Here is a 27,933-nt window from a genome sequence, read left to right on the forward strand (position 1 = left end):
AGAAATACGTGGACAGAGATGAAAAAGAGAAGGAACTATTTGGGTTTTGTTTTCTCCTCCATAAATACCAGCCCAGTTTTTCCTTCCCTCGGTTATTTTCCTCACCTAAGAGATTATCACAGAGTCATTCTGTGAGGACACTCTGCCCCAGAGATCACAACACAGTCTTCTCTGCAACTAATTTTTATTTGTGCAGAGCTATTGCTCTTGGTGAATACCGGATACGGAGGGAAACGCAATCAGCAACACTCTAAAAGTGTCTGATTTATCTGTAAGTCTCCATCACAGGGTCTGATGACAAAGTCAGGCTGGGAGCCCCATTTGCACTCTGTTCCTGCATGGCCATCGTGCTTCTGCTGCTTCAACCAACTTGATAACATTTCATCAGCTCCATCACTATCTTTTCCTCAGCTTCCTTTTGCAAACTGGTGCTTGTGAGATGGTCTTCTCCCTCTGCTTTGCCACCATTGGGATGATCAGCAGTCCAATAACTTCTGCTCATGCTCTGCAGCTTTCTAAACAAATCCTTGCTGCTCTCCTTCTCCGACTCACTGAGAAGATCCACATTCAACCCAAAGCGCTTGGTGCTGGAAAGGCTCTGTAAGATCTGCAGGACGGCATCTCGGTCTTCATGACAGATATTCTCTGCCAGCACAGTAAGGAATTCACCCAGCAGGCCAAAACCCAGGTCAGCCTGAAAGATTCTGCCCAAGGCCTTGCCTTCAAGTTTAAGTAAAAGCTGATATTTTTCTTTTCCACTTTTTAAGCATCTGCGCCAATCTCTGTAAAATTCAGCAGAGGTTCCAGGCAGTTGATCTAGTTCCTGGAGGGAAAAATAGTTGCTGAGTTCCTCGTGTTTTGTTCCCACTCGAAAATTTTTATCCTCCCTTACCAATCCATGGATGTGGATACAGGCTTTGATAGCATAAAGGGCTGCATAAAGCTAGCGATGTGGCAAAATGTGCAAAAAGACAAATAAATATCTGATTAGTCAAGCCCAAAGGGAACCAGAGAACTTCAGAAGGAAATAACAGAAGAATGGGTGAGACACAAAACACAGTGTGGAAGATAACTAGTGGAGAAACCCTAACCCTAACCAGAACTACTCAGATGCACTGCTGAGCCTGGATCGACTGCCATTGCTCAGGAAGGGATCTGCTGGAGACTGTGATACTTCAGTGAAAACCTCTACTCCATCTCAAACACCATGAAGCAAATCAAAGACATGAGGAGATAAAAGATATGGGATGTAAAACCCCAAAATTGTTCTGATGCCCTTAGCACACCCTTTCCTTACATACTACGTTCCTATGGGTATTCCTGTGGTAAAGTGCTTGGACTAAAAGAGAGAGACACGCTGAATGTGGCATCTCCAGATAAAAGGAAATCTGTTTTATCCAACATGCGATCAGACTGCTGAACTCATCACTGCCAACTTAACTGAGGCACAGATTGAAGTAGGATTAAAATATTTAGGCTTTTATACAGAGAGTGAAAACAAGTCACAGCAATAACAGGCTGTGTTTAAATACAAAATGTAGATGCCCTGGAGATCAGAGCCCAAGCACTAATGAGATTAGGAACAGAATTTCCTCTAGGAGGAACACTGTTCAGTGTAGCCAAATCTAAAGCTGCCTGGAAGACTTGCAGAAGGATCTCATAATAACAGGCAAATGAAAATCACTGTCAAAAAATTCATGAGATACTTGTGAGAAGCGTCCACGGGAAATATTTCCAACTACATGTTCAGTGATAGACTCTGCTGTAGCTCCCATTAGGCAAGAAACTATCCCTGCCACCGTATCACTGGGCCAGGAAAAGTCATTGTGAATATTCTTCTGAAAACATCGGCTCAGGCTCAGCAGCAGTCAAACTGGCAAAGCCAGTGCGGGGAGTTAGTAGGAAAGCAATTGAGAATAAAACAAAAAGACTGTTTTGTGACTGTCGATCCATACGGCAACCATACCTCGAATACTGCCTGCAGTTTGGCTACCCTTTTGCACAAGAAAAAGCTAGCGCTGGAGAAGAGAAGGGAAGCAAGGGTGGTTGGAGGTCCAGAATGCTTTCTGTACCAGAAGGCATTAAACTGACTAGGACTCTTCAAGTTGGACAGAGTCCACTGAAGGGGGTAGGACAGGTGTCAGCCAAATCACAACTGGCTTGGATAGGAAATGCTTATTTGCTGATTCCCACAGTTGAAGAACTAAGGAGCATCCAAGGAACTCATCAAGAAGCAGGTTTAAAGCAAAGAAAATAGTACTTTTTCATAGCATGCAGAATTAAATTGTGGGGTGAAAAAGAAGTGGTCATATCATAGAAGATATGTCACCTGTGGCTATTAAATGTGATGATCCTCAGGCACAGGCTGGCTCTCAGTCTCTAAACTGCAGCCAGCTGGAAGTGTATGGTCAAGGGAGGGCACTCTTCTGCAAGAATCTGCTACTGGCCACCGTCAGAGGTGGGATATCAGGAGCTCTGGTCTGACACTGCACTAGATTCCCAACGGGTTGAAACAGCCTCTTTTTGAAGCAGCTTGTGCACACCTTGTCAGACACAAAATAGGGCTATGACTGAACCCTGCAGTTATCTAATTCCAGTATTTCTGGGGATTTTGAGGGCTTATTCCCACATAGAAATATTTTTGAATATCTCTTGCACTTTAAAATAATATCTCAAATTATTCCAGAGTGATTTTTAGATGTGGACAAAGTCCCAGAAAGTCTCTCTCTCACCTGGGCTATTTCCACGTTGCTGGCTTGCTCGCCCTTAGCGTGGGTTGCACAAGGATTCCACAGCAGGTTTCGTTTTTTACCCACTTTATCCTTTTTCTCTAGAGGCTTCAAGTGTGATGCCAGCACGATATCCCTGCAGGTAACAGAAGGGGAATGGGATATTTAGCAAGATCTAATACTTCCAGGCTTTGAGTCTCTTCTGCAGTGCCTCCTATGAGGCTGGCAATTTCTGAGTTTGTGGCATGATAAGTATCAAACAAGATCTGGATTCACATAAGATCATGAAGCATCATAGATGGATCAGAGGAAGAGAAAAGATACCGCACAGGGCATCTGGCAAGTACGTCTTGCTCGCATACTCAGTATTAATCCAGTCATCAGGATCAACCAAGCAGGAGTTTCCTCGTAGGCTGGACTGCTACCAAGCACTGTGATGGTTCCTCCCCAGCATGCAGAACACAAGATGGGCATTTTCACCTAATAGTCCTCGCCAGATCCAGGGCCCAAGGAAATGGCATGATACTTTTTCCTGTCCTTTTCTCATGGTACACCGAAGTTTTTGTCACTTTTAGACTTTCACAGGAAAGATCCTAATTTCCTACAGTGCCTAGGGATTGTTTTGTACTTTACACAGTGCTGGAAGGTATGTTTATGTGTATTCATGTGAATTCAGTGTCTTATTACATTGATGTCTATCACCACAGCAGCCAGGACTTAATGGCTCATGTGGTTCCTCTTGTTCTGTGGGATGAATCTTTCTGTTTCTAGATAGTCCTCAGTAATTAGCTGCAAGAGATCTTTTGAGCAGCTCAGGCCACTGCTACTGTGCCAGCAGGCCTCTCTAGTAAGGGCACCACACCCACAGATGGAAGCTGTTCAGTTACCTCCCTCAGATTACTTCTGTCTTTAATGATACAGCTGCATTGCAGATTTTGTAGACATAGCAGGAATGTGATTTTTTTTTTTCGTATTTTAACCAACTGATACTACACTGAGAAAACTCTGCAGCATAGAAACACTCTCACAGGAACTCACTGAAAGGGACCAGAAGACAGAAAATACCATTTTAAAGTTTTCCTTCCCTTCCACAGATCTGTTAGCTTGACTGATTGCTTTTGGAGGTGAGACTATGAATGCAGTTTACTTTAGTCATCGATCAGTTTGTCAAGGGGTGCTCAAATTCCTGGACCCATCCAGATCTGGCTGTGGATATCAGTGGATGAGAACTTGATGGGCAACAACTAGGGTCACAGAATGGCTAAGGTTGGAAAGGACCTCTGGAGATCATCTAGTCCAACCTCCCTGCTCAAGCAGGGTCACCTACAGCATGTTAGATAGGGTTGCATCCAGGTGAGTTTTGAATATCTCCAGAGAAGGAGACTCCACAACCTCTCCGGGCAACCTGTTCCGGTGCTCTGTCCCTCTCACAGTAAAGAAATTCCTCCTCATATTCAGGCGGTCAGGGTGGCAGTAGGAGCATTCTGCACTGGCTGCCTTCAAAGAGCTCCTCTGCCCTCCCAGAACTGTGTTTCAAATCTGCTCAGAGCCTTCGCTACATGATGATGACTCCGAGAGCAAGAACACCCTGAACGGGGTGCTGAGGACCATGCATCACCTTGTCCCTCTGTACCACCATCACTGCACGAGGCTGGAAGAGCCTGAGGGAAGGGAGGTTAGGACAAAAACAGTTGCGTGATCACATTAGTGTGTAGTGAGCTTAGGTCTGTCTCTAAAAAGTCTCAGAATTAATCACCATTATGCATAAGGTTGTGCTGGCTCTGTGTCAGGAATACCAAGTGCTACGCACTGGGCGCTGCCGACTTAGAAAAGTGACACCGACCGGCGCAATCCTAATCCCTTGAAACCCGAGGGAATACAGCCGAGGACGTTAACAGATCTCTGCAGGACGTGAAACAAAACAAAACTTTCCGTGACTGAGGACAACCGCACTGCGAGGACAGCTTTCGGCAGACCTGAACTCCTCGTAAGATGCCACCTTCTGGTGCACGGCCCGGAACTTGGCGCTGTTTTCCCTCTCGTACTTCTCGTCGGCAGCCACGGCCGCCCGCAGCTCCTTCTCCAGAGCGCCGAAGTCGATCGCTCCGTCCGCCTCCATTTCGCACCTAGGAGCGACGGAGAGCGCGAGGCCAGGCTGCCAGGCCCGGCACCCGCGGCAGGGCCCCAAGCAGCACCCCGAGGTGGGGACGATGCGGGGGTGGTATCGCCCGCCAGAAAGGAGGCTGAAGGGACATGGCGACAGCCGCTTGTATCGCGACGAGCACGGCAAGCCGGCTGGAGCCCACGGTCGGCTGCGCGGGCAACTGCTTCTGTTGTGATGGCCCTGCTGGGCTGGGCACACCGCTGGCCTCAGGGCCCCCTGCTGCTGTCACAACAGCCTCACCAGGCTGAGCGCACCGCCGACATCAGGGACACCCACTCCTATCGCGACAGCCCCACCAACCCTCAGGGCTACCCACTCGTATTGCGACAGCTCCACCAGGCTGAGCACACCGCCGGCGTCAGGTATACCCGTTCCTATCGTGACAGCCCCGCCGCGCCGGGACACCTCGCTCCTATCGCGACTGTCGCGACGGGCCGGGCTCCCCCCGCCACGCGCGCGCGCGCGCCCCTCGCGTCGCTATGGCGACAGGGCAGCGCGGCGCGAGGCCCCCGCCCGGGGCTGCCCTCGTCAGCGCCTGACAAAACCGCGCGGCCGCGCCAGGACCCTGAGGCTGCGGCGACTCTACGCGGTCAGGCGGCGCGGGCAGCCCGGGGTCCTTCCGCGGCGGCGTCGCGCGGCGGCAGCGGCGGCGAGGGCAGCGCGCGGCGGGTGAGCGGAGCGGGGCCGCGGGGCAGGTCCGGGAGGGCCGAGAGGGCCGGGCCGGGGCGCTCCGCGGGCGGCACGGGGCCAGCGCCGGGCTCCGGGGCGGGATGGGGCTGCCCTGGCGGGGTCCGGTGAAGGGCAGCCGCGGTGCGGGGTCAGCGCAGGCCGTGCCGTGCAGGGGGTCCCGGTGCGGGGCAGCTGCGGTGTGGGGCCAGCGCAGGCCGTGCTGTGCAGGGGGTCCCGGTGCAGGGCAGCCGCGGTGTGGGGTCAGCGCAGTCTGTGCCGTGCAGGGGGTCCCGGTGCGGGGCAGCTGCGGTGTGGGGCCAGCGCAGCCTGTGCTGTGTGGGGGGGTCCCGGTGCAGGGCAGCCGCGGTGTGGGGTCAGCGCAGTCTGTGCTGTGCAGGGGGTCCCGGTGTGGGGCAGCCGCAGTGCGGGGCCAGCGCAGCCTGTGCTGTGTGGGGGGGTCCCGGTGCAGGGCAGCCGCGGCGTGGGGCCAGCGCAGCCCGTGCTGTGCGGGGGGTCCTGGTGCGGGGCAGCCGTGGTGTGGGGTCAGCGCAGGCTGTACCAGGCAGGGGGTCCTCATGTGGGGCAGCGCCAGGACGAGGTCAGGGCAGCGCATGCAGCAGTATCACCATCCACCCGCAGACCCTTGTCCCCATCCGTCTGCCCTGCAGCATGGACACCGACCTGTACGACGAGTTTGGGAACTACATCGGGCCAGAGCTGGACTCTGATGACGACGATGATGAGCTGGGCAGAGAGTCCAAGGACCTGGATGAGGTGAGGGAGTCTGGGGGGAGCTTTGCACATGCCCTCTCCTGGCCCTTACTCATCTTATTGGGGCCCACACGGAGTAGGCACTGAGCCCCCAGCCATGCCCATGGCTGTCACAAGCTCCTGGCGATTCCCCTTTTATGGCAGGCTCGGATTCTGCAGTGAGACTTTCTGCAATGATGGACTTTGATCCTATTTTATTCCTAAGGAGCAGAGCAGTTTTGTTTTTTTAAAAAAAAATCCAGGAAAAGCTACACTCCTATTAGTGTGACAAAGAGAAAGAAATACTGCTTCTACCTGAATCTCTGTTACAACTGGGATCCTATGTAGTTCGAGTCCCATTTTACTTTATTTGTGTTCAGTCAGAAGATGCGGATCCGTTAGTGAAGTCTTTAGACTGACTCTTGGTCCTTTCCTGATATATGCTAATGCTATGGCAGTATTGTAAAGAGCTCGATTCCCCGGTGATAAGTGCAGTGTAAGCCTGGGGCAGTGTAAAGTGGGAAGATGTGTGTTCCTTACAGAGATCCTTTCTGAAAATTGAGCTGCGGTTGGTTGCGGTATGCTGAGGTTGTCATCGTTGGTGGTTCTTGGGCTGTGGGTGGATTTAGGGCTCTTTTTTTAATGTGCGATGCCAAGACTTGCAGGGGAGATTGATGGTTATAAAACATTTTGATGCCCTGGGGGGTGGCAGCAGCTAAATGTGAGTGTTGGTTGTAGCTCGAGGATGACGACGACGACGACGATATGGGGGACCATGACGAGGACCACCCTGGGATGGAGGTGGTGCTGCACGAGGATAAAAAGTACTATCCCACTGCTGAGGAGGTCTATGGGCCCGAAGTAGAAACGATAGTACAAGAGGAAGATACGCAGCCTCTCACTGGTAAGTAGTATAAAGCAGTGAGTTGGGTGTGGAGAAAGAAGACTCTTAGCAGATTTTTGGAAAAGGGAAAGTATTACTCCCTTCCATTCTCCTCATCCTCCATCCTCCTAAAAACTCTCAAAAAGTTTTTTTTTTTTTTTTAAGAGGCCTTAAAAAGCCTCTAAAGCATGGACTCTTCCTGTTTGTCTATCAGTGCCCAGATTTTGGCACTCTGGATTATTGCGAATGACAGACTTACCTTTTGACAAACAGATATTAGCAGGCACTGGAAGGTTATTTAAGGAGATGAGATGACTTAAAACACATTTTCACTTTTGTTTCTCCCATAAAAAGATAAAAAAATCTCTTGGCCTGAAAACTCTGTTTCTATCTGCAAGAATCCCTGTTTACTATGAGCGTTTCTGAGAACACGGTTGTTCCGGGTCATTGATAACAAATTTTATTGCATTTTCTCTTGTTTTCAGAACCTATTATTAAACCTGTGAAAACCAAAAAATTTTCTCTGATGGAACAGACGTTACCAGTCACTGTCTATGAGATGGAGTAAGTAATATGTGGGGTTTTTAAGCATGTACTTTGGATTAATCCATCTGTGCTGTGATGGCCTCGCTATTTGTTGTTTACAGACAAAGGTAGAGAGGCAACGTGGTGTGTGCTATAACAGAGGAGAAAGCTTACGAGGAGCTCTGGGTTTGTTTCTTGCTGATGCCAGCAATATTGCTGTGAGTGCAGCTGCTTCCCCTGCTTTGATCCAAAAAGAAGAGGAAGAAAGTACAGGAGTAACCAAAGCTTACAAATATTTTCCCTCCATAATACACAGCGTAGTGCACTTATTTTTCTACCACTTAAATCTTTTGGCATCTCAACAGCCGATGCAAACCTTGGCAATCGGAACCCCTCGTGTTGGTTTGCTGAAAGCAAATTTTCTTGATTGACTTAGGAAATATTTATACGGCCACTGCGTTGCACACTTCGTATTGATATAGCCAGAAGGGATGTTGAGATTTTGCTTTGATCTCAAAGAGTATAGCCCTATGGCTGTGTCAGATTCGTTCCCTCTACTGGTGGAGTTTCCAGGAGGGATTTGTCTACCACCAGTTGTGCACGAGCCACTGCCAGGTTGTGTGGGGGTTAATGTAAAGCTGCAGCTAAGCTGTGCTTCTGCTGCGCTTGATGGTGTCTGTTGGTTATACACAACAAAGCAGCCCCTGGGAATAGCAGTATCTGGTACAAATCTTTCAGGAAAAATTCCAAACAAATTCAAAAATTGAATTATTTTATCTCAGATTTTGTCTAAAAGTGCTTCTTTTTTTTCTTTCTTGCTTTTTTAACTTCCTCTGTTAAAAGTGTATGTGGTTAGTATCAATGTCTAGGCCCTGTGTTATGTTGATGGGTGGAGGGGCTCTTTATCATCACATTTATAGTGTTTCCATGTTTTCTTCTGTTTGAAGATGAACAGCTTGAGCTGCATGAGTGTCTTGTTAGGCTCATCCTCCAAAACGCATGGCATTTCACGGCTGATCTCAGCCTTCTCCGACGTTGGGTAGTCATTGTATTTAAGTGTAAATCCCAGAACCAGATGCAGGTTTCGTAGCAGTCCCCTGTGTGCCAGAGCCTGGCACCAGCAGTCCCTCTTTACTTCCTCAAGGATCCTGTTGCAGCAACATAATTTCTCTGGGGTTTGTGTTCAGTCAATTATTTACTTGGACCCCCCAGGACCTTTTTGAAATGACTGCTTCCTTGGGCTGTCCTGTGTTCTTTGTTCAGAGATATTTTCAGTAAAGCCAGATATAAAGCAGTGAGCATTCTTGATCTTATTTTTCTAAGCAATCCATTTTACTCTTGGTCAGTGACCTGTACTCTTCATTATCTACCTCTTTTCTGATCCTTGTGTTCTCTGCTCATTCTGTCAGTAATGAATTTTTCTGCTTCCTGTTCATTGATATAAATAGTTAACAAGGGGCCAAGAGGAAGTCCCTCTGGGACTTAACCAGGAACATGCAAGCTTGGTATTGATTTCCCACTTAGCCTTATTTTGAGACCAATCAGCAAGCTTTTAATCCATATTGCTATTGATTTTTGTATTTTTTAGCTTTTAATCAAAATGTTGTACGTTAAATGCCTTACAGAAAAAGGCCACCCCATGAGTAAAATATAAAATCTTTTAAAACAGAGATTATTTGGCAGGATTATTTTGCACAATTCCATAGTAATTGATATTTGTTGTAAAGGTTTTCATTATCTTTAGGGGGGTTGCTAATTTAGGATCTCAGGTATGTTTTCACCAGGATTTATGTAGAAGTGACCCGTCCATCATTACCTGCTCACTTGCTGATTCTAGAGAGATTTAAACTCTATTACTGTTTCCTGAAGTCCTCAAGAACTTCACTTTATTACCACTTGCTAAAAACCGGAATGAATGGTCTGTGGAGCCCTGTGGCTACATTTTAAAGCTGTCTGGGGTGTCTGTTATCCAGCTCTGATTCTGTTGGCTAATTGCCACTACTTGAGTAGAAGTGTTTCATCATCTGAATACATGGATGTGACTTTTCCTCTAATACTGACTGGAAGAAAAGGAAGATATTTAGTAATATTTCATCACGAGCAGTTTTACCAACTCAGCCTCTTCCCACCCACTGCCATCTGCCTAGGACTCCAACTCTCTCGTTCTCCCCATCTGTAAAGTGAGATTCTTCCTCCGCAGGGCATTGGCAGAATGAAAGCTTGGAGAGGATTCAGGTGGAGACCTTGGAGAGAAAGTGTAGTTGCAATGGCCTCTGCTTTTCTTAGACACAGTAGAAACCTCTAACGGTCTTTTTTGTTTCATTCCTCCAGTTTCCTGGCAGATCTGATGGATAACTCGGAGCTAATTCGAAATGTGACTCTGTGTGGGCACCTCCATCATGGCAAGGTAGTACGGATACCCAACAGCACACACAAGGATATTGAGTAGTAGTAATGATCTGGCAGTTGCTTACTTTTACCATTGCTTTTTTGACTCCTTGATCTCAGCAGCAGTGATCTTTCTGCTGCTATTGCTATGCAATCATTTGTAGTTTTGGGATTTTTTTTTTTTTTGTTTTTGTTTTCAGCCTTGTGGAAATAATGCACCACCCACCTTTCTCTGTGCAGCATAGTGAGATGTGATGATTTACTTGTATTTTTCTGTTTAACCATAGTCATCTGCTTTCTCTTGTGGTCCAATGTTTTTCAGACTTGTTTTGTGGACTGCCTGATAGAACAGACACACCCAGAAATCCGGAAGCGCTATGATCAGGATGTAAGTAAGCTTTCAGTGTATTCCTGCCCTTAAGAACGATGGCATAGGCTGACTTTTAGGTTCTGCAGGAGCAAGATTGTACGTGTGGAAAACGTCCACATGTACATGTTTAGTGATGAGAACATAGAATCGGAAAGCCAGAGCTCAGTCCTAGTTCCAGCTCTGTCGCTTGTTTGCCACACTAACCATGTGTAAAGAATTACCACTTCCTTTTTCAAACTCAGTGTTCGATACCAAAATGTGATGTTCTGACTTGAGGATTTTGCTCTGTCTTTGCAGCTCTGCTACACTGATATATTGTTCACAGAGCAAGAGGTAAGTGAACCCTGTAAAATAGACAGTGGTTGTGACCTGTTGTCTCGTGCTTCGTTCACAGTTTCTTTGCTGTCGGCAGTGTCCTTTACCGTTGTAACATCTTTATGTGCCTTTCCCATTTTAATCATGTTCTTTATCAATAAAATGATCTGCTCATCTTTGCAGCAGTAAGATCATCAGTCCAACTTTCTTCCATTTCCTGCAACCCTTACCTCCATGTATGTTTTTGTTTGCCTAAGAGGATAACCTCTGTAATGTTGAAAATCTATAACAGAGTTATTGCAAGGGTTGTGGGTGCCTCCTTTTTCCTTTGAGGGAATGATGTGATAGGAGTTGTTCACAGCAGTGGTAGATGAGAAGAAAAACTCTGATCTCAAAATAAACACAGTATTTTTGCTAGGCTTCCTGGGCTGGAAGCTGGCTGCTCTGACTCTGTGTGGTTGGGCATAGATAGGAACCTTATTTTGTCCTACTTGCTAGATGTTGTTACGTTGTCATGTCCAGAATAATCCTGTCAACTGTTTCTTTTTCTCCTCATTTTAATGCTGTACTTCACACTCTGTATGATCAAATATTATGCATTGAGGCGTAACTTGATAGCAACAAAAGAGTGAAAACACAGGAAAAAAAATGGGTCTTCAGTCTTCGGTATTGTATATTTTTTCCTCCTCGGCTGAAATTAGGCATGGGCTATGCTGTGCTAGTGATAGCTCACCAATGTGAGCCAGTATGGATGGTGGGGTGGTGCAGTGATCTGGGGTTGTTATTCCCTCCCTGAGCATAGGAGGTTGGGCTGGATGGTTGTTTTCCTCTTTCAGTCTTTTTGATTAGTTTCTTCACGATCATCCTCTGCATCTTGGAGTTGTGTTTTTTTTCTTTAACTGATAATCCTCGTTTCCTCTCTTTCAGAGGGGTGTAGGGATCAAGAGCACACCAGTGACTATTGTTCTGCCAGATACCAAAGGGAAGTCTTTTCTCTTCAACATCATCGACACTCCAGGTGATTACATAATCTGGAAAATCCTTTTTGGGGAATCACTTAGTAGAAGGCAGCTTAATGTGTGAAGCAGAAATATGGTCATGTGAATAAAGGTTTCTCTAAGTAGTAAAGCTCTGATCCTCTCCATAGTGCTGTTGATAGGGGCAGAGCAGTAAAAACATGTACAGCTTAAATGAGGGCCATCAAAGAGCTTTTGTGTTGCATAGTGGTGGGATTGTGTAGCATTGGCTCGCAGAAAATCTGAATGAAGAACTGTACTCTTCAACTTCATTGATCCGTTATTTTGTCTGGAAATGCCACTTAAGTGCAGGAAACTGGGAAGTTTCCTTTTGCAAATGGACCTGTGTCTGATTTTGTATTTTTGCAGGTGATTCTAGCCTGGTCTTGGAACCTGAGCCTTTGGCTGGGTTCATGCTTCTTGAAATCACTTCCAGCAGTAATGATTCTGCAGCTGGCTTTTACAGTTGTTTCCAATTTTCAGGTGTAATGAGGGCTAATGGAGCTGAAAATGTTTGACTCAAATATGAGCAGCAGATGCAGAATCAGCTTTTCTAGTTTTTTTTTTTTTCAAGTGCTGTTGCCCCACAGTGAGACTCTCAGTATGTTCCCTCAAGCTTCTCACAAGCTCCTATGGGGGGATGTAATCACAGATCAGCATGTTGCAGGAAACTGTGGCAGAGCTTTAGGAAAGAGGGTTTCTGGATACCTCTGTTGGGTTACAGCTGAAGGTAAGGGAGATTAGGCTGCAGGAGAAAGAGGCTGGAGGGCAAAGCATCTGTTTTTCCCTGAGAAAAAAATAATACTTTTTTTGTTTTCCTTGAAGTGTTTGTGCCGAGCTTTGGGGAACACAGTGACAAACGCAAAGAGAAGTGCCTGTTAAACTAGTTGTTGTGTTTGTTCACAAAAAAATAGCATTAACATGGAAGTGAGTCCCTGCATGGAGCTCTGGCAGCTGCTCCTGAGTCACTCTCCGAGGAGGGGAGCAGTCTGTGTCCTGCTTCACTGGATGACAGGAACCAGAGCAAGTTGTGGAGCAGACGGCGGCTCTCTCCCCTCTGTTCTGCTGGTATCAGGGCTGTGCTTACTCTGATCCTCTCTTCTGTTTTGTTTTTGAAGGCCACGTCAATTTTTCTGATGAGGTCACAGCTGGCCTTCGTATTTCGGATGGTGTTGTGCTCTTCATTGATGCGGCTGAGGGGGTGAGTTAACCTGGGGATTAATTTCACAGGGTCTTACGTTGGGTTCTTGATCCTGCCGTATGGTGAAGGCGCGGGATGGGTTCAGCTTTCTGTGAAGGGCTTTGGGAGGACAATTTGAGAAGTGAGAGTGCTTTCCAGCCAAAGCAGGGAGTCAAGCATCTGGATTCTGTTTGCAGGTCTGACGTGATGTGTATGAGCTACAGTAGGCTGATTATCTAACTTCTTTGCATCTCCATCATCTAAAATTGAGCAGATTATTTATATCAGAAATGTCCAGGGGGTAGGATTCGAGAAATTTGGTTGGCTTAGTACCTATTTCTACATTTCAGGAAGATCAGCTGATCACTGAGCTTAGGCTTTACTACAGGCTACAGCCCTGTGTGTAAGGGTCACTGCTTTCTGCCATGCCCTAGATACTAGTTTGTGGAGGGCTTTTGCTAGAGGTGTTTGTGCCCGTTACTCCCGCAGGTGATGCTGAACACGGAGCGGCTGATCAAGCACGCAGTGCAGGAGAGGCTAGCAGTGACCGTGTGCATCAACAAGATAGACCGCCTGATCCTGGAGCTCAAATTGCCCCCTACAGACGCTTATTACAAACTCCGACATATTGTAGACGAAGTTAATGGTCTGATCAGGTATGGATCTGTCTGTTTGGGGTGATGTGTCTTTGCCCGTTGTCCCTGTTCCATCGCAGATGCTCTTTGGGGACCCTATGTGTGCTAAAATCACCAGTTTGTCTCCTGATATAGCGAGTCATAGAAAACAGAGCAGGAAGAACCATTGAAAGTTCATCTCGGATAATTTAATGTATTAAGAAGGATTGACTCTTCCTATATGACTCCAATGGGAATCAAATATTTTTCCCCATAAACAGTAGAGAGTGGGCAAAAAATAATGGGAATTGTCTGTCTCGGCCCCTAAACTGATACTGTAATATTGCTGTGGTGAAATCTCCCTGCAAGGCTACGTTCCAAGAATGAAGGGAATCTTCTTTAACATTGACAGTAGCAACACAACCAGTATTTTACTGTCACTGTTTCTGGAGTACCTTTGCCAATCAGGTAATTTTTTAATAGCAGTCTTCCCTTCAGTTTATCTGGTTGTGTTGTAACCTGTATAACCCCAAATTCGAATTTGCACACGACTTCGCTTGCGTGTCTCTGTTCAATTGCTACTGGCATCATGCAGCGCAGAGCATGATAATTTATCCTGTCTAGCATGCTTATGGACTCATTAAAATCATTTCCATTCAGTTCTATCCATGCCTTATTTGCCTTGTACTGTTTTTTCCCTCAGTTGACTGACTTTGCTCCCTTTTCTAGAGGACCCCCCCCTACTTAACAAGCAATAGAAAGCACTTGTGCTGGTAGCCTGTTAGTTCTAGGTCTGTGGATATTTCTTTGCACACTAATGCTTTGAAATTTATAGTAACAAAATGATACTGATCCTGAAATTCTGACAGCCAAGCATGTTGCAACCAGCCGCTATTTGGCAATGCAGAATCCTCCTCTATCAGAGACTCATGTTTGGTGTGGGGAGTAGGTTTAAGGGTCTTTCTTGGTTCATAGCATTGATATTTTTTTTCCTGTGTCTAAAATTTGTCTTCCCTCAGCATGTATTCCACCGATGAAAACCTGGTCCTGTCTCCCCTTCTGGGGAATGTGTGTTTCTCCAGTTCACAGTACAGCATCTGCTTCACGCTGGGATCTTTTGCAAAGATTTATGCAGACACATATGGTGAGGATTATCCAGAAACCTTGTACAGTTTAACATTTCATTTCCTAACACTTTTTTGTTGAGACTTTCTAAACCATTCAGCTTTTGCTTTTCACTGCTCGTATATGGCCAATATGCGCACTGCTCAGCTTCTAGGAGTTGAGAGTTGCTGCAAATCTCAGTCTGGATGACTTCATTGCAGTCTTTCCATGCTGGTAAAAAGCAGAGGTCCAATTCTAACTTGCTTTTAGCTAAATAGTTTCTTTTGATAAATATTTCCTGAATCAGAAGCCAGTGTCTTGTATGTATCCATAAGGAGAAAAAATGAACCTCGCTATGGCAAGGGAAGGCAAATCTATACATTGTGCTCTGCCTCCATCAGAGCCTCTCAGAAGTGAAGCAGTTAAGTTCTGTCAGCCTTTTCACAAAAGTCTCCAGAGTCTGAGACTCAGCTGCAGCCAGGCACAAGCTTGGCCCAGGAGATTTTGCACTCTTGCCCTTCAGTCTTTTTTAAGAAACTGTCTTTTTCTGGCTTTGATTTAATTCTCTGCTCCCCAGCTGCCAACTCAAGGCAATCTGCCACTTGTAAAAGTGAGCCTTTTGCTTGCATTATTCAGCTGGGCAGCCAAGATTTTGAAGTCTCACATTGGGAATTTTGGGTGATCTGTAGGAGCAGAGAGCAGGGAAGGAGGATGTTGTAAAGCAGCTGGCCCAGCTCTTGCAAAGCAGTTGGCCTCAGGGAGGAAGATGCTGTAGAGGTCAGGGACTGATGTGCCAGGATATCACGTGTCCTCATGAGTCTGGAGGAATAAATGAGTTCCCTGATCATCACAGAATTCACTTGCTGCCCTGTAAGATGTTTCTCCTCCTTTCAGAGACAGATAAAGCACATGGGCACAGTCAGTAGGAGATGTCATCCATGTGGAGAAGACATGGGCTGAATGGATATTATAAGTCAGCAATATTTGGTTGTGACCACCAGGGATTTTATATGCAGCCACCATACTTCAGATAACATAAGTTATAATAGTTTAACTGTCAAAACCACAGCCACCATGAAATTTCTTATACATCTGCCCACAGCAAAAGCTTGTTTGAAAACTGCTGTAGATTATCACTGCTGTCTTATTATTGGAAGATCCACCATGGCAGTCAAACATTACCCTGTTCCTCCAGCACTTGGATATTTACCTATAGACTTCATACATCAGCTAAAAAAGAGAAAAGAATGTAGAGATGTTCAGCAAGGCAAAAAATGCTTGCGATAAGCCTGCAGAGCAGATGGGGTGTAAGCCATCCCAGCACCTTAGCGCTACAGAGTCAGGCCACAGTGTTAATGTTTGGAAGATGAAGCAGATGTAGCAGGATTCCTGCAGCGTGGAGTCTGGCAAACTAGCTTTTCTCATCCATAACCTTTTGCATAACTGAGACAGTTGAAAAGTTCCTGAAAGACAAATGTGCAAAACCACATTGCGCCTGGGCTGCTGGTGTCATCCTCAGTGGACTATTTTCTACCCACCTCCTTGCATGATCTTCCCAGATCAGGGTTTAGTCATGTTCAGGACTGGGACAAAGCACTCTCTGCAGATGCCTTGTTGCACCCACCAGCATAGGTTCATTTCATTGAATCCTCGTGGTTGTTTTATCAGAAGTCTTTGCTTTTTCATTGTATGAGAGAAATGCATTTTATCAGTGATGTCAAAGATTTTTGTTGTTTCACTTTTTCCCTTTAGGAGATATCAATTATCAGGAGTTTGCAAAGCGGCTTTGGGGTGATATCTACTTCAACCCGAAGACGTAAGAAGCTTATTTAAATGTCTGTTAGTTTTCTGCAGAGTTTTCCCTTCCATGCTCTCTAGAACATGCACTAGATGACCACTCAAAGTTCCTTCCAATGGGAATTATGCTGTGATCCTGTGATAAAAGAGTAGCAGTCTCCTGCTTGATGTGAATCTGCATGGTTATTCTGAATCCTATAAGTGGGAGCAGAAAGTCTTTACTGGCCTTCATTTGGAGTAATCGTGACTCCTGTGTCCATGACACTTTCCCAGGGAGATTGGGAGGGAGGAGAAGAAAACCTGAGGAGAGCAGAGGCTGTGCAAGAGTTTTGGTTGCAGTGCGCTTGCCCCTCATGTCTCTCCTTTTGTCTCCCAACAGCCGGAAGTTCACTAAAAAGGCCCCAACTAGCAGTTCCCAGCGCAGCTTTGTGGAGTTCATCCTTGAGCCTCTTTACAAGATCTTGGCTCAGGTATGTGGTGGTTCATTCTCCTTTCTGCTGTTCTGGATCTGAGCATTTAGGGAGTGAACGCTAGGTGGTGGTGTGTATGGTGTCTGTGGGACTCTCCTGTCCCTTTAGGCAGTGTGATCTTCATGTGTTTCTGGGACTGAAGGTGCAGAGAATCCTTGGGCAACTCCTTACAGTTGTTCTTTACACGTTCAGTCTTGTGCTTGCACAGCTAATAAAACTTCCTTTGCTCTGGCTTTGTAATGTGCTCTGGTATCAGCCAAGTGATAATTTGAAGCAGACAGGCAGTTGCCACGTGAGCACTAAACCAGAGTGAGTCAAGAGCCCTGAAGGTAACAGGCTGGTGGGTGAAGCTGCTTGTGGGAGTCAGCGGCTTGGGTGCTCCCATTGAAGTAGACAGTGGTATTTGCTGTCTTGCAGGTGGTGGGGGATGTGGACACGACCCTGCCCAGGACTCTGGATGAACTCGGCATCCACCTGACTAAAGAAGAGCTGAAACTGAACATTCGACCCCTCCTGCGGCTCGTCTGCAAGAAGTTCTTTGGGGAATTCACAGGTAAGTGCTATTCCTCTTCCCCTCCACAGTGTCCATGCAAGACTTAGCTATCAGGGAGAGTTAAGTGCTGTACTGCAGCCATGGAGTGCCTACGTGCACTTGCAAGATCTCTTCTCAACTCGTGCTTTTCTAAAAATAAAATACAAACAATCTCTGCAAAGGAGAGCTTGAGACACTGCTTGCATCTCCCCATGGCAGTGCACACACTGCAGCTAGAAAGGCCTAGGCTTGTGTTTATTGGAGCCTTTTTCTTTTCTATATCCTCAAGTCCTCTGTTTAATCACATTCTCATGAAACATTACTTTTCCAGGCTTTGTGGACATGTGTGTGCAGCATATCCCTTCCCCAAAGGTGGGGGCCAAGACCAAAATTGAGCACACCTACACTGGTGGCGTTGACTCCGATCTAGGGGAGGCCATGAGTGAATGCGACCCTGATGTAAGGAAATATTTCTCCCTTTGCTTTAAATCTTCCGAAGTGTGGAAAATAGACCCTTCTTTTATAGCCTTGATAGGGCAGCTGCCTCTTAGGCAGGCATCTGCACAGATTTGACTTCCAGCGTTTTGAAACCTCTCATCCGATACTGAAACAAATCTCTTCCCTCTGAGAAACTTTAGCTGCCTGCCAGGGCAGCCCTTGAGTGAGAGAATTGTTTGACTCTGCTCAGAGAAGAGCAGAGACTAGGTCAGGGCTGGCAACTGCAGGGTGATTTTGGTGTCCTTTTGCTGTGTTTTTGTCCCTTTTTCCGTGAAGTTTGATTCTCTTTCCAAACTCTGAGAAAACTGATCTGAACTATACTGACAAAAATACCCTCATGAGTTAGCCACTGTCTTTCCTGTTAAAGAAACCTCACAAAACCTTCCTTTTCAAACATGCTTTGCACGGAGCTGGCATTCAGAGTTGTCCAGAGCTACCGATGCTAACTAGGAGCGTAATGAAGAACTTGTCAGTGACTTTTGCCTCAGTGTTTGGAGAGGAGGTGAATTTTTATTTGAGTTGGGATTATCTGCATAAAACCATACAATGTCACTAGATCACTAGCTGTGGAGTGACCTTTTGGGGCTGAAAACTGTGATCTGCAGCAGCTCAGGTGTTGCAGCCTGCCAGGGAATACTCTGTGCTGGTTTGCAGGATCTGCAGATGCCATTTCTCTTCATAGGTAGTCCATCTAAGCCATGGCCTCATCCCCACTGCTATTTATTGTTCCACAAGTGTAGGAAGTAGAGCACTAGAAAAGTGCACCAAAGTCATTCCATGAGGCTCTGTACAGGGAGAGAGGAAGTAAAGCTTCCCATGGAAGGAAATTAAGGACTTAGAAATACTTCTTTTGATGTGCCAGTCCCAGCCCATGAATCAGTTTCTATCCGTGAGTCCTACTAGGTCTGTGTCTGCTTCTGGTCTGCGTATTTTAGTATTTTAGAAGAGGCTTATTTCTTTCTCTCCTTTTGTGGGAAGGGTCCCCTGATGTGTCACACCACAAAAATGTACAGCACAGATGATGGCGTTCAGTTCCATGCCTTTGGCAGAGTGCTCAGTGGCACTATCCACGCTGGTCAGCCAGTGAAGGTCCTAGGAGAAAACTATACCCTGGAGGATGAGGAGGATTCCCAGATCTGCACTGTCGGACGCCTCTGGATCTCCGTTGCGAGGTAGGGAAATCTCTGGCAATGTGTTTATTTGGGAGAGGAGTCATGTGGAGTCACTGCTGTCAGGGACAGGGAGGAGGACAGTGTTGTAACTGCCTTGAGGCTGATGGCAGTGAGCTGTGCAGTGATACTGCCTTTCCTTGTAGGTACCACATTGAGGTAAACCGGGTTCCTGCTGGCAACTGGGTGCTGATAGAAGGAGTGGACCAACCAATCGTGAAGACTGCAACCGTCACGGAGCCACGAGGAAATGAGGAGGTACGGAGCATAGCTGGTATCACTAAGTGTTACAGGGAACCAAGGTGATGGAGGGCATCTTAAAAGCTCCAGTGGCAGGGTTTAAAAAAAAACCATCTGACAAGATGCCAGGACACGAGAGCTACTAACAGGAGATTAATTCTAAATGTTGTGTCCAACTCCAGCATCCAGCTGATGGAGCAGAGATTCAGGTCTTTGTCTTCATCTGGTTTCAGGCTCAGATCTTCCGTCCTTTGAAGTTCAATACCACGTCTGTCATCAAAATAGCTGTAGAGCCGGTCAATCCCTCTGAGCTGCCCAAAATGTTAGATGGTCTCCGCAAGGTTAACAAGAGTTACCCATCGCTTACTACTAAGGTATTTCTGGTATTTTAACTGTTTTCACCCCATACTTCAGGGTACCCTGTAGGTTGATATTGAAAAATAAACTTTTTTGGGAGGAGTTGTTTTGCCTGTTGAGGGTTTTCTCATGCTGCTGCAGTTGATCTCTTAAACCATGTGGAAATAGCAGAACACTCTAAATCAAGCACACCTTGCTGTGCCCTGGAGGCAGCTTTCTTCAGAGCACATCAGCACTTTCTGCTAGAAGAAAAGCAAATTTCTGCTGGTCATCAATTTGCCCTGAGTTTGGCCATGACCAGGCGGTTGTGACAGCTACTAGCAGTGCCATTGCTGATAAGGTAGGGCTAGGGTGGTTCTTCCTGTGGCCAGTTGTTCTCTCTACTTGCATTGCTAGGGAGCATGCTTTGGGAGTTTTCCTTGGGTGGACTGATCCTAACCCGTTTGTTTATAGTTGATATTTCCTCAGGCTTGCTTAGGAGCCTAGAAGGCAATGGCCTGCGAGCAGTAATGCTCTAAGTTGAACCCTTCTCTTGTTTTGCAGGTGGAAGAGTCTGGGGAACATGTGATCTTGGGGACGGGGGAGCTCTATTTGGATTGTGTGATGCATGATCTGCGGAAGATGTATTCAGAGATAGATATCAAGGTGAGGAAATGAGAGGAGATCATTCCCAGTGGGGGAGGGGGTTTCGTCCCCATAATTCCGAAGGATGAAAAAATAAACCTAGCAAAATGTACAGAGTTTCTGTCTTCCTCTGGTCCGTCTCCAGTGCAGGAAGAGGGGGCTTGGGGAAGTCATTGCAATAAACTCCCTGTGGCAGCTTGCGAGTTGTTGAGAGACTTCTCTGCCTGGACCTCCAGGTGCCTATTCCTGCATTGGCCCGGGCTTGCTCCGTAAGAGTAGGCAGCCAGCTCTGCTTATAGAGGAGACAGTAAGCTTTGATGTGCTTGAGATTGTGTGGTGAAAGGACCAGGAGGAGGTGAGGGACAGTTTTCATTGTCTGGGGCTAAGGCGTCTTCATCACTGCCAAGGTCTGCTCTCTCTTGCTGCAGGCAGGCTCCCTTGTCCTTAGCATGGACTTTGTCAGCTTTCTTTAGAAAGACGAGTTCTGTCTGCATGCAAAAGTGACTTTTACAGCCTGACTGTATTGGACCACTGTAGTTGAGAGCCTGAAAACTGCCGTGGAGAGGAGTGGGTGACCATGCTCCAGCCCTTTGCTGTATTTAAACCATTACATGGCCAGCATCAATTGAGATCAATATATTTCCAAATCTGGGAAGAAGAGATGCCTCTGCCTGGCAATGTCTGTGGATTGGCAGCTCGGTTTCCTTAGCTTTAAATGTTTCTGTCTCTTGTTTGGATGAAGGAATTGCTAAAGCTGCCTGTGCAAGCTTCAGTGGTACATATGAAATGCTGCTTAAAACGCTAGCAGATGAGACAGGTTTTTCTTGCAAGTGTTCAAGAGTTTCAGCAAGTCTCTCTAAGAGCAAAATATTGTTGAAAAACTGAGTAGTACAAACACATCTACAAGCCTGTTGCTCTTCTTCCAGGTTGCTGATCCGGTTGTGACGTTCTGTGAGACAGTGGTGGAAACGTCCTCACTGAAGTGCTTTGCTGAGACACCTAATAAGAAGTAAGAGCCCTTGGCAATTCAGGCGAGCCAGGCACCTGAGACTAGGCAGATGGTGTGTTTACTGGAGACTAAATTTTGTTGCCTCCAAGGGGTCTGCTCTCAGTAGCCGCTGTCCAGAAAAGCGGCAAGGGTCTGAGGTTTGCAGCCTTCCACTGCGGCAGCTCTGTTAACTCCTCAGTAGCACACTGAGTCCCAGGGATGCTTTGTAGTATCCCTCAAAAAGCAGGGGGGAACAGAGAGGGATTCAGATCATCCTTTCTTTTAGGTAAATTTCACAGTAAACTATCACTTTCTCCGTGCTCATTTGGTGTTTCTGAGACTAAGAAGCATATTGTAGAGCGGGTGCCAAGGAGTCAAGTGCTGCCTTCAGTATTCCCCAAGTTTACCATGAAAGCTTTGCTTTCTCTTATTCATTCTTAATTTTGGAACAGATTTTCTCCTTTCTAGCCCTACTGCCTGGTCTTGTCTTCCTTCTCCAACAGTGCGTTACGAGATGGATAATTTGAAGGAGGGAGATTTGGGAGATGATATAGGCTGAATAACCAGGAAATGTTCACAGAGTAAGATCTAGGAGTCTAGGGCATTTTTATACCTGAATTTTCATGGCAGTTGTTATCTAGAGCACAACTTTCCTGTGCTCCACTGTGGTTTTTGGTGGTTCTTGCCTTCCTTCACTGTGGTGAGTCTCCCAATGTTTGAAACTTTATTTTTGGGAACAGAAAAAGTTCCAGTTTTAGGTCAGTTTTTGAACTGTTGGGCATGCAGAGGTGGCCTGTTCTCAGGGCAGTTTACCCGTGTTGGTGTGGTTTCTGAGGCAACATCATATATGTTTAACACATCTGGTACCGCCACTGATAGGGGGCATGACCTGGCCTGTGGGCTGGGTCGGGACTGGCTATACTTCCTTCTACAGCCCATCATGTGAAGCACTAGGTATCTGGCAGGAGGGATTGATCCATTTCTGGAGATAAGCAGATCTTAGAGAGCGGTTGTTAGGAGCAGGGCTTCAGGGCTGTGAGCATGCAGGTTCCATCTTTAGAAGCAGACGGTAACACCAGAGGGCACTGCCATGTTCTAGGCAGTGAGCAATCCCTGAGGTCCTGCCAGTTATCCCATTTCCATAGTTCTGCAGACTAGTTTTGACTATTTCTGCTCTCAGGAACAAGATTACGATGATTGCTGAGCCTCTGGAGAAGGGGCTTGCTGAGGACATTGAGAATGAAGTGGTCCAGATAACATGGAACAGGTATGACCAATTTGGGGAGAGCGGGAATCCTTCTCGGAGCAAGTAATAGGAAAATAGGGAACCCTGGAGATCTGTGAAGTGTGCAGTTTTAGCACCTTCTAGACAGGGATCTTGGGTGCAATATTGACTCCAACTAGTCCATGAGCATCCCTGCCCCAGAAAATGAGGTGCTCAAGGTAAAATGCTGAGACTATTTTATGCCTGCAGGGAACAGGGTCATAAATGTGTTGTGAGTGCAGGTGGGATATTTGTTTTCTAATGTTTCTTTTTTTTTCTTCTTGTTCTATCAGAAAGAAGCTGGGTGAATTCTTCCAGACCAAATACGACTGGGATTTGCTGGCTGCTCGCTCCATCTGGGCATTTGGGCCAGATGCAACTGGCCCAAACATCTTAGTAGATGATACGTTGCCCTCAGAGGTGAGAAATGCAGGTGTTAGGGTTGTGTTTCACTGCAAAATTAGTCCTGTGGTGTCTGGAGGTTACAGCTCCTTTCTGGACTTGCTAGCAAGGTCCTAATGCTGTTGGAGTGGTTAGTGATTTGCTAGCTCTGATCTGTTACACTTTCTGTCACATAGTCATGCCTTGGTGAGTAAATTGCTTCTGATTTTTTTGCGGTCCTGCTACTTGACCTAAAGTCCTCAAAATTGGCAACAAAATGGCCTCCCAAAATACAGACTCTTCATTTATAGCTCTAGATGCCAAACTGGAGATGATGCTCCTGACAGGGAGTAGCAGACATTGTGGGGTATAGGGGGACAGGGCTGTTCTTCTAGGAAGTGACTCTGAAACGCTAGGGTCTGTCTATTAATGCCTTGTGATGCATATTCAGTCTCTGAAACTAGCTGTCTGTCTGTCTGTAGGTGGACAAAGCGCTGCTGGGCTCCGTGAAGGACAGCATTGTGCAGGGATTTCAGTGGGGAACCAGAGAAGGGCCCCTCTGTGATGAATGTAAGTAGGATCTGTGGAGGAATGAAGCTAATAAAATTAATGAATTTTGCCATCTATAAGCATCCAAGTGATTTTGCTGAGGCAGGACTGGCTCTGAGCACATCCCTAAGCGACCAGTTGCCCTTGCGCACTACAGAGAGCTGGGGACAGATCTAGGAATGGGTGACAAGGGGATAACAAACTCCTCTTTCCCTGATGCAGATGCCATGCAGGCTGCAGCACGTGCTGCCTACCTGCAAAGAAGGAGCTGCTGGCAGGCAGGCTGGCTCCACCAGAGCTTGATTCTGCTCCTGACAGTGTTTGGCTACAGATCACTGAGCACCCTACAAGGTTAACCACTAAATTGCCTCTCCTGGGATATACAGGGTTTGGACATGGTCATACTTGCCCTGTTGGACTTCGCTTTAGGAGAACCTCCCCTGGTGGCTCTAGGTCTTTGCCTGGGTCTCTGTTGCTACGTGCTCAGGGTCTCTGGGGATACATGGCTGGTACTAGTATGGTGGAGAACACACCCCTCAAGTCGCTCGCTGTCGTTTCTTCCTTTCCTCAGTGATCCGCAATGTGAAGTTTAAGATCCTGGATGCAGTGATTGCTCAGGAGCCCTTGCACCGGGGTGGAGGACAGATCATCCCAACAGCCCGGAGGGTGGTGTATTCAGCTTTCCTGATGGTGAGGACAGTGCTGTGTGTGACAAAGACCAAGCCTTACGCTGTGCTGGCCCCTGTGGGCTCTGAGAGGATGCAGGCACCAAAGAGCACAGGTTGCCTGTGTGGGATTAAACTGACTCATTTGCCCATTAATGTTTCCAGTGCCCTTGCAGGCAGGCAGACGGGTTTTACAAGGAATCACGTTCCCTGGAAACCTGGTTGCATCTGCTCTGTTTCTTGTTTGCTAGTGTTTGGCTTGCCAGGAAAGGTGGGCACAGAGGAGAGAGAAGCGTATGGCTCTGGGCCAGCAGGAGGAAAGCTCCTTTCAAGGTTTTATTTTGAGCTTTCTTGGGGCACCCATGGGACAGAGATGGGAACCCTTTTATCTCCAGTCAGGCACTGTATTTGACCAGAGCGTGCTGATCTCTCTTGCTCAAACTGTATTGTGTTGGCACTGCTGCTGGCTCAGCTGTGTGTTTCCCTTCCTCCCCGCAGGCCACCCCTCGCCTGATGGAGCCGTACTACTTTGTGGAGGTGCAGGCCCCTGCTGACTGCGTGTCTGCGGTGTACACAGTTCTGGCTAGGCGGAGGTGAGCTGCTTTCTGACCAGCTGCCATCGCTTTAGGCTTACAGAGCAGTGACTGCTCCCTTGGGATTTGGATTTCTAGAGATTTTTACAGTTGTAGCATTGATATATATGTGTGTGTGTGTGTATATATGTGTGTATATATATATATATATTTTTTTTTTTTTTTTTAAGTGAAGAGAAAGGTTGAAGTCTATATGACAAGGTAGTTGCGGGTTTTCTAGACTGATTCCAGCCATTGCACTATGTGGGGAGGGTGTGCCCAAGGTCACATGAAGCTTTTGGATTCTACTCTTTTTCTAAGCATTAGAGAAAAGAAATAGACAGGAACATGTAGGAAGACTAATCTTTTGACTCTTTGGCAGAGGCCACGTGACACAAGATGCTCCGATCCCAGGCTCCCCTCTCTACACCATCAAAGCCTTCATCCCAGCCATTGATTCCTTTGGGTTTGAGACAGACTTGAGGACTCACACTCAGGGACAAGCCTTCTCGCTCTCTGTCTTCCACCACTGGCAGGTGAGTCTGTACACCGGTGAGATGGGGAAGAGGGATGTGGCAGGAACAGACACCAGCTTGTGCCAGGTACTCTCCGTAGAGCTCAGTGCTGCTCACCTAGAGCAAGCCAATTTCTCTAGGTGACCTGCTCAGAAGATCTTGATTGCAGAGAATTTGGGAGCTGGTGGAGGCTTTGTACGTTAGCTGTAAACTGTCTGCCAGAAGCCAATGGCTTTGTTCCAAGCTGCGTCACTATTTGCCTTAGCGAAGGAGCGCTCGACGCTGCTGCTCGCTGAGCGTTAAGGGTCCTTCAGCGCCTGGGGAAAGGGCATCCTCATTTAGGGAAAGGGAAGCTGTCGGTGCACTGAGCTCTCTGCAGCTTGGGGAGCAGAAAGCTTGAAGCGGGGCTCGGGGTCCATCTGCTGTAAGATGCCCTAATCTAGAAGGCAGGAGGCTATGCTTCAGCTGTGCCACTCAGAAAAGTTGTGACAGCTGTGGAAAACAAGGTTTGGTACAGAATACTGTTCTCCAGGCACTTCTCTGGCTGGGGTGAACTGAGTTTTGTGGGAGCTACTGCTGTGAGCTGCCGCCTGTGAGGCAGCTCATGGTACACTGAGATGGGAGCAGCAGCAGTGACCTGAGCCCCATGAGCTGGCTTGAATGTTAGGATGTGAAAATCAGAGGCTTGGCTCTGAAAAGAATTGAATACGCCTGATTTTTAGAGGTGGCTTCTCTGATTGGGACACCTGTGGATCTTTGGAATTAGCAGATATTTGAGAGGTCTTGGAGTAAAATGACAAGCGGGGAAGGTGGGAGGTGTTCTTGGCTTGGATTCGCATTACTGTTAGTGAATCCTGGCTGTGAAGACTAAGGATGTGGGTAGTGGTGTTACAGTTTTTCTGTGCCAGGAAAGCAGATGTATTGTTGGTGCTGTGACACCAGGGCCAAGGGTGTCTGCAGGGCCTGGAGGTGTTTCTCACTGTGCTGTAGTTCAGGCTCGCCTGAAGATTGAACCAGCCCCCAGTGTCGCTCAAGTGAATGTTCTCACGTCCTGGACCTGTGTTTCAGATTGTGCCTGGTGACCCCTTGGACAAGAGTATCGTCATCCGACCTCTGGAGCCCCAGCCAGCCCCGCATCTGGCCAGAGAGTTCATGATCAAGACCAGGCGTAGGAAGGTACGTCTGGGAGTAACCCCAGTATCATCCCTCTATCTGTACTGGCCGCTTAGATGTTGCAGTGTTCTCCCTCAAGCACGCCGTGTCCCCTGTGTGTTCCCAGAGTTGAATAATGTCCTTTGTGCCTCGGGGACTTCCCTTTTTGACGATCCTCCGTGCTGCTTGTCTGATGCCTGTGATGGTCCCATGAGCACGATGATCTGGCAGTGACTCCAGTCAAAAGCAGAGTCCTGCAGCATCCACTGAGCCCCACTCCCTACTTAGTGCCTGTTTTATTCCTTGGTGGCTTGATTTAGCTCATTAGCCTTGCAGAAAAAAGAAGTGACTGTTTTCTGTGCTGGTTTAGTGAGCTGGGCAGAGGGGCTGGAGGGTGTTTGGCCTGGTGTGGGAGATGGGACCGTACCAGAAATGGAAGGGAGCTGATTCTACCTTGACAGGGCAGCAAGCTGGTAGATATGCTCAGCTGCAAGAACTGCGCTTTTGCAGCAGCTTCCTGGCAGGTTGTTAAACGTCTTTGAGCTGCTGGGAAGCGCCTGATCTGCCTGCCACTCCTGCAATCCAAGTATTGCCCTTACCGCAGGACACCAGAGCTTGTTGATGGGGTGTCTGCCGGGATGCACACTGGTCCGGCCTGCTGCACAAGGCTTTACCTCCAGCTTTGCAATTACTCCACAGGGCTTGAGTGAGGACGTGAGCATCAGCAAGTTCTTCGATGACCCCATGTTGCTGGAGCTGGCCAAGCAAGACGTTGTTCTCAACTATCCCATGTGAACGCGCTACGTCCGCTGCTACATCATGAGGGCTGACTCGAGTCCTGGCTGACATCTGCCTGCCCTTCCCCATCCCTGCTTGCCTGGCCCTGGCTCCTGGGTGCTCAGGGTGGGCAGGGAACTGTTCCTCAGGTCACTCTTCCATGGCTGAAGTCTTCCTGCCTGGGCATGCGCAAGCCCTGGGTCAGGAGCAAACTAGAGCAATGATGCTTCTGGTATTACTAGTACTCAGCCGTGGTGGCCGCCAGCGAGGTTTTCCCCTTTGGACACGCTCTCTTCAGGCACATGGGTTATCCCTGCGCGTGACCCCTGCTGCGGCAGAGCAGCGTGACTATAACGTTGCTAGGGACAGAGTATAAATGCGCGTCAAGCATTCGAGCTGGGGTCAGCCCCTGTATGTGATTCTGATAACGCTGCCCCCCCCTCTCCTGACTGCCAGTGGGGTATTTTGCCTTAGGCAGAGCATGTCTTTTGGCAGCTAAGGGGGAAACGCTGTTTATTTTTGTGGGGGTGGGCTCCTGTCAGCCTTCCCAGGAGAAATGGCAAGTCTGGATTTTACCTGTTTTGTACAAGTTTTTTCTGTGCCCTTGTAAACCTTTAATACAAACTTCCAGCCAGGGCTCTGTGTGATCACTCCGAAGGACCGTAGGGCTGGGAGA

At 47.4% G+C, this 27,933-nt stretch overlaps 2 protein-coding genes across 4 annotated transcripts; one reads left to right on the plus strand and one right to left on the minus strand.

Annotated features, from left to right (window-relative positions):
* Positions 1-214: 214 nt before the first annotated feature.
* On the minus strand, positions 215-5,316 carry CCDC103 (coiled-coil domain containing 103). The gene is made up of 4 exons (XM_062595815.1): positions 5,210-5,316; positions 4,706-4,855; positions 2,733-2,865; positions 215-823 (listed from the first exon to the last, which is right to left on the minus strand). The coding sequence occupies exons 2-4, from the start codon at positions 4,846-4,848 to the stop codon at positions 362-364; spliced, it is 738 nt and encodes a 245-aa protein (XP_062451799.1). The 5' UTR covers positions 4,849-4,855; positions 5,210-5,316; the 3' UTR covers positions 215-361.
* A 205-nt stretch (positions 5,317-5,521) lies between these two features.
* EFTUD2 (elongation factor Tu GTP binding domain containing 2) lies at positions 5,522-27,893 on the plus strand. 3 transcript variants are annotated; one of them, XM_062595729.1, is made up of 28 exons: positions 5,522-5,562; positions 6,231-6,336; positions 7,051-7,216; positions 7,681-7,759; positions 10,052-10,127; positions 10,431-10,496; positions 10,776-10,811; positions 11,721-11,811; positions 12,928-13,010; positions 13,479-13,645; positions 14,623-14,747; positions 16,460-16,523; positions 16,884-16,974; positions 17,392-17,527; positions 17,838-17,965; positions 18,983-19,176; positions 19,320-19,431; positions 19,647-19,787; positions 20,314-20,415; positions 21,321-21,403; positions 22,563-22,649; positions 22,940-23,066; positions 23,510-23,597; positions 24,148-24,266; positions 24,740-24,834; positions 25,196-25,349; positions 26,397-26,504; positions 27,180-27,893. In XM_062595729.1, the coding sequence occupies exons 2-28, from the start codon at positions 6,232-6,234 to the stop codon at positions 27,273-27,275; spliced, it is 2,919 nt and encodes a 972-aa protein (XP_062451713.1). In that variant the 5' UTR covers positions 5,522-5,562; position 6,231; the 3' UTR covers positions 27,276-27,893. The 3 variants fall into 3 exon arrangements, with proteins under 3 accessions (XP_062451713.1, XP_062451712.1, XP_062451714.1); XM_062595728.1 differs by having other exon boundaries at positions 5,549-5,562; positions 6,202-6,336; XM_062595730.1 differs by lacking the exon at positions 5,522-5,562 and adding an exon at positions 5,572-5,588.
* The last annotated feature ends 40 nt before the right edge of the window (positions 27,894-27,933 follow it).

This window comes from Rhea pennata, chromosome 26 (assembly GCF_028389875.1).
Source record: "Rhea pennata isolate bPtePen1 chromosome 26, bPtePen1.pri, whole genome shotgun sequence".
Classification (NCBI taxonomy): Eukaryota; Metazoa; Chordata; class Aves; order Rheiformes; family Rheidae; genus Rhea; species Rhea pennata.